Here is a 17,752-nt window from a genome sequence, read left to right on the forward strand (position 1 = left end):
CCCAGGTTTGAGACCCTGAGGTCGCCAGCTTGAGCGCGGGCTCATCTGGTTTGAGCAAAGCTCACCAGCTTGGACCCAAGGTTGCTGGCTCGAGCAAGGGGTTACTTGGTCTGCTGTAGCCCCACGGTCAAGGCACATATGAGAAAGCAATCAATGAACAACTAAGGTGTTGCAACGAAAAACTGATAATTGATGCTTCTCATCTCTCTCCGTTCTGTCCCTATCTATCCCTCTCTCTGACTCTCTCTCTGTAAAAAAAAAAACAACAAAATAAAATGGATCTAGTTTATTATATATAAATTATACCTCAGTAAAGTTGATGAAAAAATGATTAAGACTGCCCATACACATGACATATTTGTATCAAGTGTTGGTCTTTTGATATGTACCATCATCTATCTTAACATTATATATGGTAATCAGACATGTTATGTCAACTATTTATGCCAATGAGGGAGAGAAAAGTACTTGTACAATTGTCATTAATGAAACATTTTTAAATTAGTAGATGCTTACACATAATATTACTGTTAATTAGTATATTTTGCAAGTATAATACATCTGTAGTATCTGTAATCTTTTACCTTTTTAAAAAAAAAGATTTTATTCATTTTAGAGTAGAGAAAGAGGTGGGGGTGGTCAACTCATACTAGTTGCTTCTTGTATGTGCCTTGACCAGGCAAGCCCAGGGTTTCAAACCAGCAACCTCATTGTTCCAGGTCAACACTTCATCCACAGCGCCACCACAGGTCAGGCTGTAATCTCTTTTTGATTCTGTGTTATATATTCATCTTTTCACCAGTCAATTATGACAGGTCCTCTAATAATACTGTTTTGTTACAACATTGATGAGATGCCATAGGAATTTAACTCTTGTTTTTATCAGGTATTAACCTGTAGTAAAATTGGTTTTATTATACATTGTTTCTCTTAGTTACAGAACCTATTAACGAAGTTAAGTGAGGACTTCCTGTAAATGAAACCATCTTTTAATAGTGTTAAAAGTCATTCATATGGCATAATAAGGCATATGAATGTTTGTTTCTAATAAGGCAGCCATCCTACATGCCAGGCGCAGTGATGCAGTTGCTGAATAAGAGAACTTGGCCCTATCCTTATGGAGTACTTTATACAGTTGTTTTCAAATTCATTTTATATAAATATCTTACTGCATCCTTTGAGAGAGGGAGATGAAATTCAGAGAAACTAAGTGACTTTGCCCAAGGGTACAGAGACTGAGAGTTATCTAATTCCAACTTCAGTTTCAGGCAATTTTGGCGGGTTGAGTTACATAGTTTAGGTAGATAAATGAAGAGTTTGAGGGAGCATGTTAAATAGTTGGATCTTTTCCACATCCTGGAATGTGAATAAACTTCCTTAATTGTGTATAAAGTTTCATGTGTTTCCCTTCCAGTTTATTTTCTCTGCCACCAGAATAAGAACATTTGAATTTCTGCCAACTAGGTTTCTTCTAAGACTATTTCTGATTGTTACCCCAACAGCTGAAACCTAGCAGTCTCTGGGTTTGTCACGAAGGAGAACTCTGCATACTTGTGGAACTGAATGTGAGTCCTACATGTAAAAACTCCCCCATCTGTCCCCTGTTGGATTTTGCTGATTTGCAGGGCATTTTTCTGGTGGTGGCAGCTGTCAGATTCCATGCTGCCACAGATCTGCAGGAAGCAGCCAGTCTACTGATCTGGGTTGATGGTGGCCCCATTTAGGGGGACTGGCAATGGAGCTGTTTTACAGCTACTTCTGAAAGATGCAACATGGAATAATGAAAAGAACATGGGAGTAGCCATGACAAGACCTAAGTTTAGCCTGACCAGGCGGTGGTGCAATGGATAGAGCATCAGACTGGGATGCCGAGGACCCAGGTTCGAGACCCTGAGGTCACCAGCTTGAGTGTGGGCTCTTCTGGTTTGAGCAAAAGCTCACCAGCTTGGACCCCAGGTCGCTGGTTGAGCAAGGGGTTACTCGGTCTGCTGAAGCCCCACGGTCAAGGCACATATGAGAAGGCAATCAATGAACAACTAAGGTGTCGCAATGTGCAACGAAAAACTAATGATTAAAAAAAAACAAAAAAACTGATTGATTCTTCTCATCTCTTCGTTCCTGTCTGTCTGTCCCTCTCTCTGACTCTGTTTCTGTAAAAAAAAAAAAAAAAAAGACCTAAGTTTAAATCTTAGAAATATCACTTGAAAGAGCTGTGTTATCTTGGATAACTCACTCCTTCACTCTGGTCTTTCTCCTCCAAAGTAAAATGGGTATACCTGTGTGTATGATATGTATATTATGGATAAGTCTCAAATCATTATGCTAACTGAAAAAAGCCAGATACAAAAGAGAATATATGGTATAATTCCATTTACATCAAACTTTTAGAAAATGCAAACTAATATAGAAAGCAGATCATGGTTGCCTAGGTCTGGGGGCAGCAGGAATGATGGATGTAAAGATGCATGAGGAATCTTTTGAGGGTGGTATTCTGTATTTTCATTGTGTTGGTGGTTTTACAGGTATATATAGCTGTCAAAACTCATGGAATTGTACAGTATCTTGCACATATAATTCTAACGGGGTTTCTAAGGCTGTTCCAGAGCTTAATAAGAAAAAACATTGAAGTAGATTTGGGTTATTTACCATGGGCACAGGAGAAAGAAAGCAGCACAGATATATATTTGTAGACTATGTTTTTGTCCTCTTTGGTCTAGGTTACCCAGTAAATTTAGAGCTGAGATACTAGGAATGCTCAAATAAATCAAATCAACAATCATCAACCTTGTCACCTGACATTTCCTTTACCCATTTGTCATTTTAATTTGAATCTTTATGAACTAGTAAGTTGTAGAAGACATTTGAGATCAGACAAATTTCTTTAAATATTTGACATAATTAATTTAATACAATTTTTGGCCCTGTATTCTATTTGTTCTGCTTCCTAGTAATTATTACATTCTATTACCTTTATATTGAGGAACTTCATTTGCATCCTTATAGTCACAGTGTAACAAACGAATCAGTGGTAAATTCTTTAAAATTTGAGGGGCACAAAAATGAAATGGAAATGACTTTATAACTTCCAGTCCCCGGTTTCTCATCTTTTCTCATCCTGTATTCTTTTTTTCTTTTTCAGAGACAGAGAGTCAGAGAGAGGGATAGACAGGGACAGAATGACAGATGAGAAGCATCAATTATCAGTTTTTCATTGCGACACTTTAGTTGTTCATTGATTGCTTTCTCATATATGCCTTGACCATGGGCCTTCAGCAGACTGAGTAACCCCTTGCTCGAGCCAGCGACCTTGGGCTGAAGCTGGTGAGCCTTGCTCAAACCAGATGAGCCCTCGCTCAAGCTGGCGACCTCGGGGTCTCAAACCTGGGTCCTCCGCATCCCAGTCCGACGCTCTATCCACTGCGCCACCGCCTGGTAAGGCTCATCCTGTATTCTTTTAATGGTTGTAAATGCCTCAAAGTCCTTCATTAAGTCCTTCCAGAGCTACAACTAATTGTTTGGAGTCGACGGAGAAGTTGAAAATTGACCTACAGAGACTATTCAGTAACTCAGATATGAAAGGAGTAGTGACCTTTCTGGATTAGCTAGTTGTGGCTATAAAGAGCTATCCTGATCTCCAAAGGGAAGAGAAGGACCAGTGTGATTGTGCTTACTCTTTTTCTCTTTCCCTAATGCCCAGGCCCTCTCTGCTTGCTTGCTTGCTTGCTTGCTTGCCTGCTTCCTTTTTTCTTCCCTCTCCCTCCCTCCCTCCCTCCCTCCCTTCCTCCCTTTCTTCCTTCCTTTTTTAAGATTTTATTATTGATTTTGGAGATAAAATAGAAAGGCAGAGGAAGGAACAGGAAGCTTCAACTTGTAGTACTTGCTTCTTACATGTGCCATGACCAGGCAAGCCTGAGGTTTTGGACTGACAGCCTTAGCATTCCAGATCAGTGCTTTATCCACTGCACCACCACAGGTCAGGTGCTCTGCTTTCTTTTTCCTTTCCTTCTGGGAATGCATAACTATCAGCTAAATGTGAGACAATGGGTAGCTACTTCCAGTTTCTTGGAGGAAAGCCAATTTTAGGTTTTGGCTATGAAATATATAAGATGAAGATGTCAAAGACTTAAGACAATTAATTGGAATACATGAACTATATAAAAACCCATGAGTTTATAATGAATTTGAACCCCTCCAAAAGAAAAAAACCTGAAAGAACTCATTGCACACCATCCAAAGTAACTAGGATACTACTGATTACTCTGACACTTGAAAATTAAAAGGAAAGAATACCTTTGTGCCTGCTTTCATGTACAAACTCTACTTTGGATAACCAAAGAGCCCTAGTTTTTGACAGAAAATTCTTTACAGAAAAACTCTACAAAAAAAATGATAAATTCAGAAAATCACCATTTTGCAACCTCTTATGAAATAATTGAGGCAGGTAGTTATCATTAATGGATGATGCCAGTGAATTGGTTGATGAGAAAACTACAATGAAAGAATGAGGCTGCAATTTGCAGACATTCATGTGTATTTTGATGTGATGTATTATGAAGTACACAGTAACACCTTGTGAAGTATTTTTGTCTGAAATGTGGAACTTGATTCTAGTATAAGGTTGCCATATTAAGCCAAAACAAAGCAAGACACCTGGTTAAATTTGAATTTCCAATGACTAGTGAGTGATTTTTTTAGTATAAGTGTGTCCCAAACATGGAACATATTAAATTTCTGCAACAAGTCAATTGAATAGAAAGGGGAAAAAAAGGATTAGGTACTACCCTATTAAAAAAAAAGACTTAAGACATACCACCAAATATGTACCTTGTCTGGATTCTGATTTGAACAAAAAGATTTTTTTTTTTTTTTTTGTAAAAGGATATTTTAGGCCCTGGCTGGTTGGCTCCGTGGTAGAGCGTCAGCCTGGCGTGCAGAAGTCCCAGGTTCGATTCCCGGCCAGGGCACACAGGAGAAGTGCCCATCTGCTTCTCCACCCCACCCCCTCTCCTTCCTCTCTGTCTCTCTCTTCCCCTCCCGCAGCCGAGGCTCCATTGGAGCAAAAGATGGCCCGGGCGCTGGGGATGGCTCCTTGGCCTCTGCCCCAGGCGCTAGAGTGGCTCTGGTCGCGACAGAGCGATGCCCCGGATGGGCAGAGCATCGCCCCCTGGTGGGCATGCCGGGTGGATCCCGGTCGGGCGCATGCGGGAGTCTGTCTGACTGCCTCCTCGTTTCCAGCTTCAGAAAAATACAAAAAAAAATTAATTAATTAATTTAAAAAAAAAAGGCTATTTTAAAAATATATATTTTGCCTGGCCTGTAGTAGCGCATTGGATAAAGGGTTGACCTGGAATGCTGAGATCGCTGGTTTGAAGTCCTGGGCTTGCCCAGTCAAGATACATACAGCAAGCAATCAATGAACAACTAAAGTGAAGCAACTACGAGTTGATATTTCTTGCTCCCCCTACCTCTATAATATCGGTAAATAAAATCTTAAAAGTAGGTAGGTAGATTTCAAGGTAGATGTAAGATATTTTTACCCGCCGAGAAGGAAGGAAGGAAGAGGGCTTGAGCCACAAAGTGTGGAATAACAAACGGCTTTATTGAGTATAGAGCACGCATCCCGCCCGGCAAGGTTCCCTAGCCCCAAGGTAAGATGGAGGCCAGGGAAGTTGCACGGATTAAGGATTAAACCGTGTGGGAGATATTTAAAGGGGTCCCTCTAGGGAAGTCGAGCTAACATGACGTGGTGAAATCCCACTGGCTGGTAGATGGTTGCTTTTTTCCAAACGGTTCCTGTGAAGCCTCTTTTGGCACGTTTGGTTGTGGGCGGTCCTAGCCAAAGTTCACGGGTCTGAGTTCCCCACGTGACCATCCCCCATTATCCACCGACCTTACAGTAGATATTTTAAAAACTTTTTAAAGTAATTTTAAAGATAACTTGGGGTAATAGGATTATGGATTGAGTATAAGACACCGAAGAATTACTTTAAATTTGATTAAATATAATAATGACATTGTGGTTATATAAGAAAATATCCATTTAAAATGAACTTAAAGGTGAAATGAAATGATAATCTGGTATTTGTTTTACAATATTTCAGCAAAGAAAGGATAGAGGAAACAAGTGTGGCAAATTTTGATAATTAAAGAATCTAGGGGTGGATAACTGAGTGTTTATGGTACAATTCTACTTACTTTTGTGGCTTGAAATTTTTTTTCTTCTTTTTTCCATGTGAGAGGAGGGGAGATAGAGAGACCCCCACATGTGCCCTGACCAAGATCACCCCCACCCCATCCCAGCAATCCTTGTCTGGGGCCAATGCTCTGCCCATCTGGGGCCATGTTTGCAACCAAGCAATTTTTAGCACCTGAGGCAAAGGCTCCATGGAGCCAACCTCAGTGCCCAGGGCTGATGCACTCAAACTAATCGAGCCATGGCTGTGAGAGGGGAAGAGAGAGAGAAGAGGGGTGGGGGGCGGGTGGAGAAGCAAATGGTTGCTTTTCCTGTGTACCGGACCAGGTATCAAACCTGGGACATCCACACACCAGGCCGATGCTCTACCACTGAGCCCACCAGCCAGGGCTTGAAATTTTTGATAATAAAATTTTAAATTTTTTTACTTTTTGATTTTAGAGAGAGAAAAGGAGAGAGAGATCAATTTCTCTCTTGTTCCACTTATTTATGCATTCATTAGTTGATTCTTGTATGTGCTCTGATTGAGATGGAATCCACAACTTTAGCTTATCCAGATGACGTTATATCCAACTGAGCTATTCGACCAGGGCTATAATAAAAATTTTTTTTTAATTTTAATTTATTGATTTTAGTGAGAGAAGAGGGTAAGAGAGTCAGACAGACAGGAACATTGGTCCGATCCTGTATGTGCCGTGACTGGGGATCAAACTGACAACCTCTGTGCTTTGGGAAAATGCTCTAACCCAGTGGTCCCCAACCTTTTTTGGGCCACGGACCGGTTTAATGTCAGAAAATATTTTCACACACCGGCCTTTAGGGTGAGATGGATAAATGTATCACGTGATTGAGACAAGTGTCAAGAGTGAGTCTTAGACGGATATAACAAAAGGAATCTGGTCATTTTTTAAAAATAAAACATCGTTCAGACTTAAATATAAATAAAACGGAAATAATGTAAGTTATTTATTCTTTCTCTGTGGACTGGTACCAAATGGCCCATGGATCGGTACCGGTCTATGGCCCGGGGGTTGGGGACCGCTGCTCTAACCAACCAAGCTATTGGTCAGGGCTAATAATATTTTTGAGTGCTGTAGGTAGATCAGTATGCCTGCCATTTGCCAGTCACTCAGTAGGGCTTTACAGAATCTGCTGCATAAGTAATACATGTATAGAGTATTTTATTTTTATTATTATTATTTTTTTTTTCTGTATTTTTCTGAAGCCGGAAACGGGGAGAGACAGTCAGACAGACTCCTGCATGCGCCCGACCGGGATCCACACGGCACGCCCACCAGGGGGCGATGCTCTGCCCCTCCAGGGCGTCGCTCTATTGCGACCAGAGCCACTCTAGCGCCTGGGGCAGAGGAGCCATCCCCAGCGCCCGGGCCATCTTTGCTCCAATGGAGCCTCGGCTGCGGGAGGGGAAGAGAGAGACAGAGAGGAAGGAGAGGGGGAGGGGTGGAGAAGCAGATGGGCGCTTCTCCTGTGTGCCCTGGCCGGGAATCGAACCTGGGACTTCTGCACGCCAGGCCGACGCTCTACCACTGAGCCAACCGGCCAGGGCCATCAGAGTATTTTAACATCTAATTTTACTGTCAATACCTATAGGAGTCTGGCCTGTGGTGGCGCAGTGGGTAAAACGTCGACCTTGAATGCTGAGATCGCCGGTTCAAAACCCTGGGTTTGCCTGGGACACATATGGGAGTTGATGCTTCCTGCTCTTTCCCCCTCTTTCTCTTTCTCTTTCTTTCTCTCCTCTCTCTCTAAAAAAAAATGAATAAATAAAAAAAATACCTATAGAACTCAATACATTTTCATTTAATCACATCATAAAAGTAGTATGACTATGGACTGTTTGCTGAAAGAGATTAGCCTTGTTATAGAAAATGTTTCTTTGAACTTTATTAAGTGTTCAGTGTGATGTTGGTAAAGACATTTTATTTTATTTTATTTTATTTTATTTTATTTTGTATTTTTCTGAAGTTGGAAACGGGGAGGCAGTCAGACAGACTCCCGCATGCGCCCAACCGGGATCCACTGAGCCTGCCCACCAGGGGGCGATGCTCTGCCCATCTGGGGCGTTGCTCTGTTGCAACCAGAGCCATTCTAGTGCCTGAGGCAGAGCCCACAGAGCCATCCTCAGCGCCTGGGCCAACTTTGCTCCAGTGGAGCCTTGGCTGCAGGAGTGGAAGAGAGAGACAGAGAGGAAGGAGAGGGGAGGGGTGGAGAAGATGGGCGCTTCTCCTGTGTGCCCTGGCCGGGAATCGAACCCGGGACTCCTGCACGCCAGGCCGATGCTTTACCACTGAGCCAACCAGCCAGGGCGCGGTAAAGACATTTTATATATTAGTTTATTATAGGTTGTGAGAACCCTAGTTGTCTCTTTTATTTTAGATGATGGGACTTGAAGAGAATTAGGAAACTAGAAAATGGCTCCCTAGCCACATAAGCAGGCTTAACGGAATCTTGTAATCATTTAGTTGCATTGGGTAAAAAATAGAAATGGTTGAATTTTTTGTCCTTTGTCCTATCTAAGCAGATTCTGTTCATTCAACAAACACTTGTTGCACACGTATCTAGCACAGTGCTAGGTTGAGTGGAATCATATTGCTTTTCTCTTTAAGAATTAACACTATAGGCCTGGCTGAGTAGCTCAGTTGAGTAGAGCATCATCCCAATCTGCCAAGGTGTGAGTTAGTTCCCCAGTTAGGGAACATACAAAAATCAACCAATGAATGTATACCTAAGTGGAACAACAAATTGATGTTTCTCTCTCTCTGTCTCTGCTTCGTCCCGTCCCCTCTCTCCATTAAAAAAAAAAAAAAAAGGAAAGATAATATAATAATAACTACTAGCATTTATTAGTATAGAATAGTCTTTTTTGTGCGTGTGTGTGACAGGGACAGACGGACAGGAAGGGAGAGAAATGAGAAGCATCAATTCTTCATTGCAGCACCTTAGTTGTTCATTGATTGCTTTCTCATATGTGCCTTAACAAGGTGGGAGAACTACAGCAGAGCGAGTGACCCCTTGCTCAAGCCAGTGACCTTGGGCTCAAGTCAGCAGCCTTGGGCTTCAAACCAGCAACCATGGGATCATGTCTATGATACCACACTCAAACCAGTGACCCTGCGCTCAAGCTGGTGACCTGGGGTTTTGAACCTGGGTCCTCTGCGTCCCAGTCTGACACTCTATCCACTGCGCCGCCACCTGATCAGGCGGTCTTTTTTTTTTTTTTTAAAGTGAGAGGAGGGAGGCTAATGAGAGACTTCCGCATGCACCCGACCGGGACCCACCCAGCAATCCCCATCTGGGGCTGATGCTCAGACCAATTGAGCTATCTTCAGAGCCCAGCCTATACTTGAACCAGTCGAGCCATTGGCTGCAGGAGGGGAAGAGGGAGAGAAAGGGGGAGGGAGAGGGAGAGAAGCAGATGGTTGCTTCTCTTATGTGCCCTGACCAGGAATCAAATCCGAGAAGTCGATACACCAAGCGGATGTTCTGTCCACTAAGTAAACCAGTCAGGGCCACAATAGTCTGTCTTCGTACCCTCCACCAACTAGTGCCCCCCCCACCCCGTGCCGCTGGCTAATATTATTACTTTCTTGTGCATCCTGTCAAAGATATTTTATGCCTGGTAAGCAAATAAGTAGATCTATTATAGATAAATGATCTCTTTCTTTTTAACATATGGTATTTTTACTGTATAAACTGTAACTTGCTTTAGTCATTTAATATATATTGGAGAGCTTTCTTTTTGTTCAATAATACATTGAGTGTTTACTTATTCTTTGTAATTGCTTCATAGTATTCTGTTTAATGGATTACCATTATTTATTTAACCTGTCTCTATTCCATTTCTTCACTATTACATAAAGTGCTACAATAAACAATTTTGCACCTGTGTCATTTTGTACTTGTACACAATATCTGTAGGCTAAGTTCCTAGAATTAGTTCATTTACATTTGTAATTTTGATAGATCTTTATCATTGTATTATAATCATAATCACCAGGGGAACTTTTTCAGTGTTGTTATGTCTGCCCCTGAAGAAACCTCGGAGGTTTTGTTTTGGGGTTGTTTTTTTTCCTATGAAACTGGCATGGGACTCCATGAGGGGTTGGACCTTTATAAAATGGAATATGGTACAAAGAAGGGTATCTAATTTTAAAACAAAAGAGCATAGGTTAACTGTAGGGCTCAAAAAAGCACCATGCTGTCAATTTATGTAGAAGAATGCCATTGGCTACTTTATATATCCAGATTACTGCTATCTCTGGCATTTCCCCCATCCCGTATTATGGAATATCTAAGCATTACAATATGAGTATGTTAGTTAGTCTTGCAAGTACTTATTAAGGGATGCAATAGAAGCCATGATTATCAGAATTATATTGGGAAATGTTTGGTATGACACCAAGGGAATGAGTGTGTTTTGAAATACAGGATCTTGTACAGCCTATGGAAATTAAGAAGATTACATACCATTTAACCCATTCCCCTGGGTTAGACTGAGGCAAGTAGGGAATGTAACTACTTAGAAATAACTTAAGACACACCAAAACATTGAGACTTTTTCTGTTTTAGGTTCTGAGCTAGGTGGTGAAGATAATAGTACAGAAATAATCACAGTAGTAATTACTACCAACAATTATTGGATACTAAGTAAGTACTGCATATCATGCTGCAAGATTTACAAGTATTTTCTCATTGAATCCTAACCCTAGGAATTGTGGGGACTGTTAATATATATAATATATAATTCCCATTTATAGTTGATAAAAATGAGTTTCAGTGGTGTTAAATAAGTAACTTGCTGAAAGTCACACATTTATATACTTCATAGGATATTTTGGAGGTTAACAAATAAAGTACTTAGAATAGTGCCTGGTATATAATAAATATTCAATACATATTAGCTGCTATTATTATTACTGAAATACAGAGGAAATACCAGTATCTCACTGAAGAAAAATATAAATAGGGTTTTTCCTGGGAAATGCAGGTATTCCGGATAAAAGAAACACTAGTAGAGCGATTGGTAGCCTGTTTTAATGACTATATTAGGGTGTTTGGTGGTAAAATGACAGAAGAGGCTGAGAGATGAAAGGTTTTACGAGGGTGAGGGGTAACTATTGAGCTATCTTGAAAGGATGAGCATAACTCACTTTAGTAGGCAGAGGGAGTTGGAAACATTTCAGGCAAAGATATAACATTTAAAGTCATAGAAGGACTTGACTCGTGGCACAGTGGATAGAGCATCAACCTGAGATGCTGAGGTCTCCGGTTAGAAACCCCTAGGTCGCTGGCTTCAGAGCAGACTCCACAGTTTGAGTGTGTGATCATTGACATCTCAAGGTTGCTGACTTGGCTAGAGCCCCCCAGTCAAGGCACGTATGAGAAGCAAGCAATGAACAACTAAAGTGACGCAACTACAAGTTGATGCTCCTCATCTCTCTCCTCCCTTACTCTCTCCTTTCCTGTCTCTGTCTCTTTCTCAAAAAAAAAAAAAAAAAAAAATGCCATAGAGGAGTGTTGTAGTTATCTACTACTGTGTAGGCCAAAACTTAGTGGCTTAGAACATTTTCAATTGCTCACAGTTCTGTGAGTCAGATATTTGGGCTGTGCTTAGATAGTTCTGGTCTCACCAGGGATCACTCATGTGTCTGCAGTCATCTGGTGGCACCATAGGGCCTAAATAGTCTAAGCTGGCTTCTCTCATACATCTGGCTTTGATGATGGCTGTAGGCTGGGCAGCAGAACAGCTTCCAAGAGAACAGGAGAAACTGCAAAGCTTTTGAGGCTTAGGTGTGAAAGTCTAAGTTTCCACCACATTCTGTTGACCAAAACAAGTCACAAGGCCAGCAATGGAAGGAGAAATAGACTCCATCTCTTGATGGAAGTGATGCCAGTGGAGGTGAGGCTCTTTCAGGAGTCATAAGGAAAGCATTACAGACCCACATATGGCAGGATGAGCTTTGTGACCAGCAAAGAATTTATGGCTTTTAATTTTATTTCAATCTGCCACAAATGGAAAAGGGCAGGATGAGTTTAAGGATTTTTACTTAGCTCCTTTGGCCTTTTCCTTTTTTATTTTAATGTTTATTTTATTGATTCGAGAGAAAGGGAGAGAGAGACAGGAACTTTAATCGGTTCCTATATGTGCCCTGACTAGGGATCAAGCTGGCAACCTCTGCACTTCGGGGCAATGCTCTAACCCACTGAGTCATCCAGCCGGAGCCCTTTGGCCTTTTCTTTAGACTCAATACCATTTCCTCTGCAATTAATTATGCAGGGTGGTTTCATCAGAATACCAGCCCTAACTCTTTCTCTTTTTCTCCTAGAATGAAACCAAAATTTAAAACGAAAAAAAACAAACAAAAAGTTTTACCAAGAACTAATTGAATTTTGAAAACTAATTTTTTTTTGACAGTGACAGAGAGGACAGACAGACAGAAAGTGAGAGAGATGAGTAACTTCAATTCTTTGTTGTGGCACTTTAGTTGTTCCTTGATTGTTTTCTCATATGTGGCTTCACCAGTGGCCTCCAGCAGAGCGAGTGACCCCTTCCTCAAGCCAGTGACCTTGAGCTTAAGCCAGCAACCCTTGGGCTCAATCCAGCGACCATGGGCTCATGTCTGTGATCCCACACTCAAGCCAGCAACCTCAGGGTTTCGATGTGTCCCAGTCCGATGCTCTATCCACTGTGCCACCACTTGGTCAGGCTGAATTTTGAAAACTAAATTATAAAACAATTTTTTAAAAGAAAATGTAGTCACTTTTGAATATTCTCATGAACTTAAACTTTACAGTGTTATGAAAAAACTTCTTAAGGTCCTGACTTTAACAATAGACCAGGATTATGTTATTACCACATCATTTATTAGTATTTAATTAAGTATCTTGACATAGAATTAATTTCCTGGGTAAAGTCTTATTTGTTTGTTTTTTAAATTTATTCAGTTTAGAAAGAGAAGAGAGCCTGACCCGGCTGTGGTGCAGTGGATAGAGCATGAGCCAGAGAGGCTGAGGACCCAGGTTCAAACCCTGAGGTCACCAGCTTGAGCGTGGGGTTGCCGATTTGAGTTGGGATCATAGACATGACCCCATGGTCACTGGCCTGAGCCCAAAGGTCATTGGATTGGAGCCCAAGGTTGCTGGCTTGAGCAAGGGGTCACTGGCTTGGCTGGAGCACCCTGGTCAAGGCACATAAGAGAAAGCAATCAATGAACAACTGAGGTGCCACAACTGTGAGTTCATGCTTTTCATCTCACTCCCTTCCTGTCTGTTGCTGTCTGTCCATCCCCCTTGCCTCTCACTGAAAGAAAAAAGAAAAAGAGGAAAGAAAAGGGGGGAGAGCAGGAAGCATCAACTCGTAGTTGCTTCCTGTATGCGCCTTGACCAGACAAGCCCAGTGTTTCAATCTGGCAACCTCAGGGTTCCAGGTCAATGCTTTATCGAATGCACCACCACAGATCAGGGATATAGGTAATCTCTTTTATTCATATTCTGTACAGATAGACATCTACAATTACCTACCTTTTAGAATGACCTGAAATTGGGAATCAGTAGATTCCAAATTAATGATGTTTTTAACTTCTTCATATAACTAACTTTTATCAGTACTCAGCAGATACATATGTGAGTTTCTCAGAGTTATATTAGTTTATAATCCTCTGTGGTTTGCTACTTGATTCTGCTTTCCATTCTAAAAGAGTTCTTAGCCTTTGTTCATTAATCATGGAAACAGTTGTGCAACATGCCTTAATGTTAACTTGAACATCTAAAATTAGTACTGCTTGCAATCAGTGGTTGGGAGCAGTATTTCAGCATTTTGTGGCATGTGTTAAGTAGACATAGCAAGGTTGGATGGAACTCCCTAGAAATAAGTAAGTGACTTGTGTTAAGTATGTGTGCCTGTAACTATGTATATGAACAATTGAAAGTCTTTTTTTATTAAGCAGATGAACAAACTGTATCTGTTACTACAAATACATCATAAGCATCTTTGTTTATATACAGTGCTGTTTAATCATTTCAGAAGAAAATATATTTATTGAAAACTTGGTATGCTAGAATGGGTTTTTTGTATGTTTTGTGGTTTTCATTTTTTAAAGGAATAATTGTGTTATATATTCTGTATTTCAAATTAATAACTTTTTTTCTTTAGCATTTATAGAAACCTATTCACAAAAATGACATCCTGGTTGTACGAGTGTCTTTGTGAAGCTGAACTTGCACAGTATTATCCTCATTTTGCTGCCCTTGGCCTCCAGAAAATAGATGAATTAGCAAAAGTTACAATGAAGGACTACTCCAAATTGGGAGTCCATGACATGAATGACAGGAAACGTCTCTTCCAACTTATCAAAATCATTAAGATTATGCAGGAAGAAGATAAAGCAGTCACTAGCCCAGAGCATCCTCTTCAGACAAGCAGCTTGTACAACAAGCCTTGGGAACCCAGCTCTGGACCTCGCAGACAACTGCATTTTGATTCTCCTGCTGACAGCAAAGACAGAACTACCAGCAACTATGGGTATGAAATGTGCAATTTATCAGATTTTTCTGCAAATAAACAGAAATCTAGTTACCTAAAAGTGCTGGAACACGTCCTACCAGATGATTTCCAGTACCAAACAAAAACAAGAATTGTGAATGCCACAGCTGCCGATTCCTATGGGCAAACAGAAACTAACACTTCACTCTTTTCATCAAATCACTTTTCTACAAAACTGGGGGACTGTGATATTCCCATTATTCAAACAGTCTCTCATGTTTCAGGGTATAACTATGGAATCCCTCATTCTAATATCAGGTAATATTTTATTTATTTATTTTCTTATTTATTTATTTTTATTCATTTTAGAGAGGAGAGAGAGAGACAGAGAGGGAGGGAAAGAGGAGAGAGAGACAGAGAGAAGGGAGGGAGGAGCTAGAAGCATCAACTCCCATATGTGCCTTGACCAGGCAAGCCCAGGGTTTCGAACCGGCGACCTCAGCATTTCCAGGTCGACGCTTTTATCCACTGTGCCACCACAGGCCAGGCCTCTTATTTATTTTTGAAGAGAGGTTAGCCTCAGACAAGGGCAGGCCTCTTCATGGCCAGAGGAATGTAACCTACTCCTCATTTAGAGAAATGGTAGTAGTTTCTGCATTGATAATAGAAACACCTTGCTAGGGGAAAATTAATGAGGATTTAGGACTTTCCAGATGGGAGAAACTCCTCACTTGCATGTACATCAAGCAGCTGCTACTTGGCAGGCTCTTCTATTATTCCTATAGCAGACCTGTTTCTATTATTTATTGTACTGTAACATGATATATCTAGTGCATCTATGAAGATAAAATAGTTACCTTAGGCAGTAAAGAAAAAATTTACACAATCCACAGGCTATTTTTTTAAGGCTATCAAATTCACTTAAACCAACCAGGAGACATAAAGCCTAGTTAAAAACAAAGAGCACATAGTTGAATTAAGTAGATCTTTGGAGCAGTTTGTTTACCTGCATATACTGAAATATGATCCTGATTTTCAGTGCCTTCTACTATTCCAGCCCTGGAAGAACAAATGATTTTGGTGATTGCAAAGAGTAAGCCACTTTTTTGTATTTTTCTGAAGTGAGAAGCGGGGAAGCAGACAGACAGACTTCCACATGCACCGCTCAACTAGGATCCACCCGGCATGCCCAGCAGGGGGGGCAATGTTCTGCCCATCTGGGGCATTGCTCCGCTGCAACCAGAGCCATTCTAGCACCTGAGGCAGAGGCCATGGAGCCATCTTCAGCACCCGAGCCAAATTTGCTCAAATGGAACCTTGGCTACAGGAGGGGAAGAGAGAGACAGAGAGAAAGGAGGGGGGAAAGGTGGAGAAGCAAATGGGCGCCTCTCCTGTGTGTCTTGGCTGGGAATCGAACCCGGACTTCCACACACCGGGCTGATGGTCTACCGCTGAGTCAACCAGCCAGGGCCAAGAGTAAGGCACATTTGATGGAGTTTAGGGTTTGAGAGTCAGGATAACAGTAAATTATTTTCACGCAGTGCTTCAAGCAAGTTAGAATTTTAAATAGGCCCTCAGAGATGAAATTTCATGTAACACTTAATACTAACATTGGTATAATAGAAAAAAAATTTTTTTTTAAGTAAGATGTATTGCTTGTTTTGTTACTTTAAAAAAGTTTTTTTGCCCTGGCCGGTTGGCTCAGCGGTAGAGCGTCGGCCTAGCGTGCGGAGGACCCGGGTTCGATTCCCGGCCAGGGCACACAGGAGAAGCGCCCATTTGCTTCTCCACCCCTCCGCCGCGCTTTCCTCTCTGTCTCTCTCTTCCCCTCCTGCAGCCAAGGCTCCATTGGAGCAAAGATGGCCCGGGCGCTGGGGATGGCTCTGTGGCCTCTGCCTCAGGCGCTAGAGTGGCTCTGGTCGCAACATGGCGACGCCCAGGATGGGCAGAGCATCGCCCCCTGGTGGGCAGAGCGTCGCCCCATGGTGGGCGTGCCGGGTGGATCCCGGTCGGGCGCATGCGGGAGTCTGTCTGACTGTCTCTCCCTGTTTCCAGCTTCAGAAAAATGAAAAAAGAAAAAAAAAAAAAAAAGTTTTTTTTTCCTTTTAATAATCTAATTTTTTAATGGGGTGACATCAATAAATCAGGATACATATATTCAAAGATAACATGTCCAGGTTATCTTGTCGTTTAATTATGTTGCATACCCATCACCCAAAGTCAGATTGTCCTCTGTCACCTTCTATCTAGTTTTCTTTGTGCCCCTCCCCCTCCCAAATATTGCTATTTCATTTATTTGGCAAATATTAAGTACCACCTCTGCTAGAGATATAAAGATTAGGATATCTGGAGACTCTTAGTCTCTTAGCGGACAGGGAAGACAAATAGCCAGATGGTGAGATAAGTGCTGTTAGAGGTTAACATGTGACAAGCCCAGAGCAAAAGCTGTTCAATTGAACTTTCTCACCTTTTATATCGTTATTATCTCACTCTTCCTATTCTTTATTATATAGATGCTCCTCAATTTATGATGGGATTATTTTTTGCCAATCTGACCAAAAAATAGGTATAATTTTGATTGATTTACAAAATAATAATAGTAATTGCCTATCCTTTTTGCTCCAAAGTGACTTTTTAAAAACTCAGTTGTTGCCTGACCTGTGGTGGCGCAGTGGATAAAGCGTTGACCTGGAAATGCTGAGGTCGCCAGTTTGAAACCCTGGGCTTGCCTGGTCAAGGCACATATGGGAGTTGATACTTCCTGTTCTTCCCCACCTCTTTCTCCTCTCTCTTCCTCCTCTCTCTCTCTCTAAAAATGAATTTTAAAAATTAAAAAAAAAACAACCCTCAGTTGTCTATACTTGTAAATAAGGATTTCTGGTACAAAGAATTAACCAATCAGAAACAACCTTGTTATGCAAAGTGACCAATATTGAAGCTACAACTCTATTATATGACCTATATATATATATATATTTATAGTTTAAGACAGGGTATTCATACTGGATGACTATTCTTGTGTTGGCTGTTGTCATTCTTTTATTTGACAATCTAAG

General features: G+C 41.2%; 1 protein-coding gene across 1 annotated transcript in view; it reads left to right on the top strand.

The window, feature by feature from the left end:
* KIF24 (kinesin family member 24) overlaps positions 1-17,752 on the top strand; it is a 105,305-nt gene that overhangs the window by 26,227 nt on the left and 61,326 nt on the right. Inside the window, exons 2-3 of the mRNA XM_066367782.1 lie at positions 10,784-10,861; positions 14,367-14,735. Coding sequence (XP_066223879.1) covers positions 14,392-14,735 — 344 coding nt within the window. The 5' untranslated portion in view covers positions 10,784-10,861; positions 14,367-14,391. The remainder of the gene's footprint in view (positions 1-10,783; positions 10,862-14,366; positions 14,736-17,752) is intronic.

The sequence above is a fragment of the Saccopteryx leptura genome, chromosome 2 (genome assembly GCF_036850995.1).
Source record: "Saccopteryx leptura isolate mSacLep1 chromosome 2, mSacLep1_pri_phased_curated, whole genome shotgun sequence".
Taxonomy (NCBI): domain Eukaryota; kingdom Metazoa; phylum Chordata; class Mammalia; order Chiroptera; family Emballonuridae; genus Saccopteryx; species Saccopteryx leptura.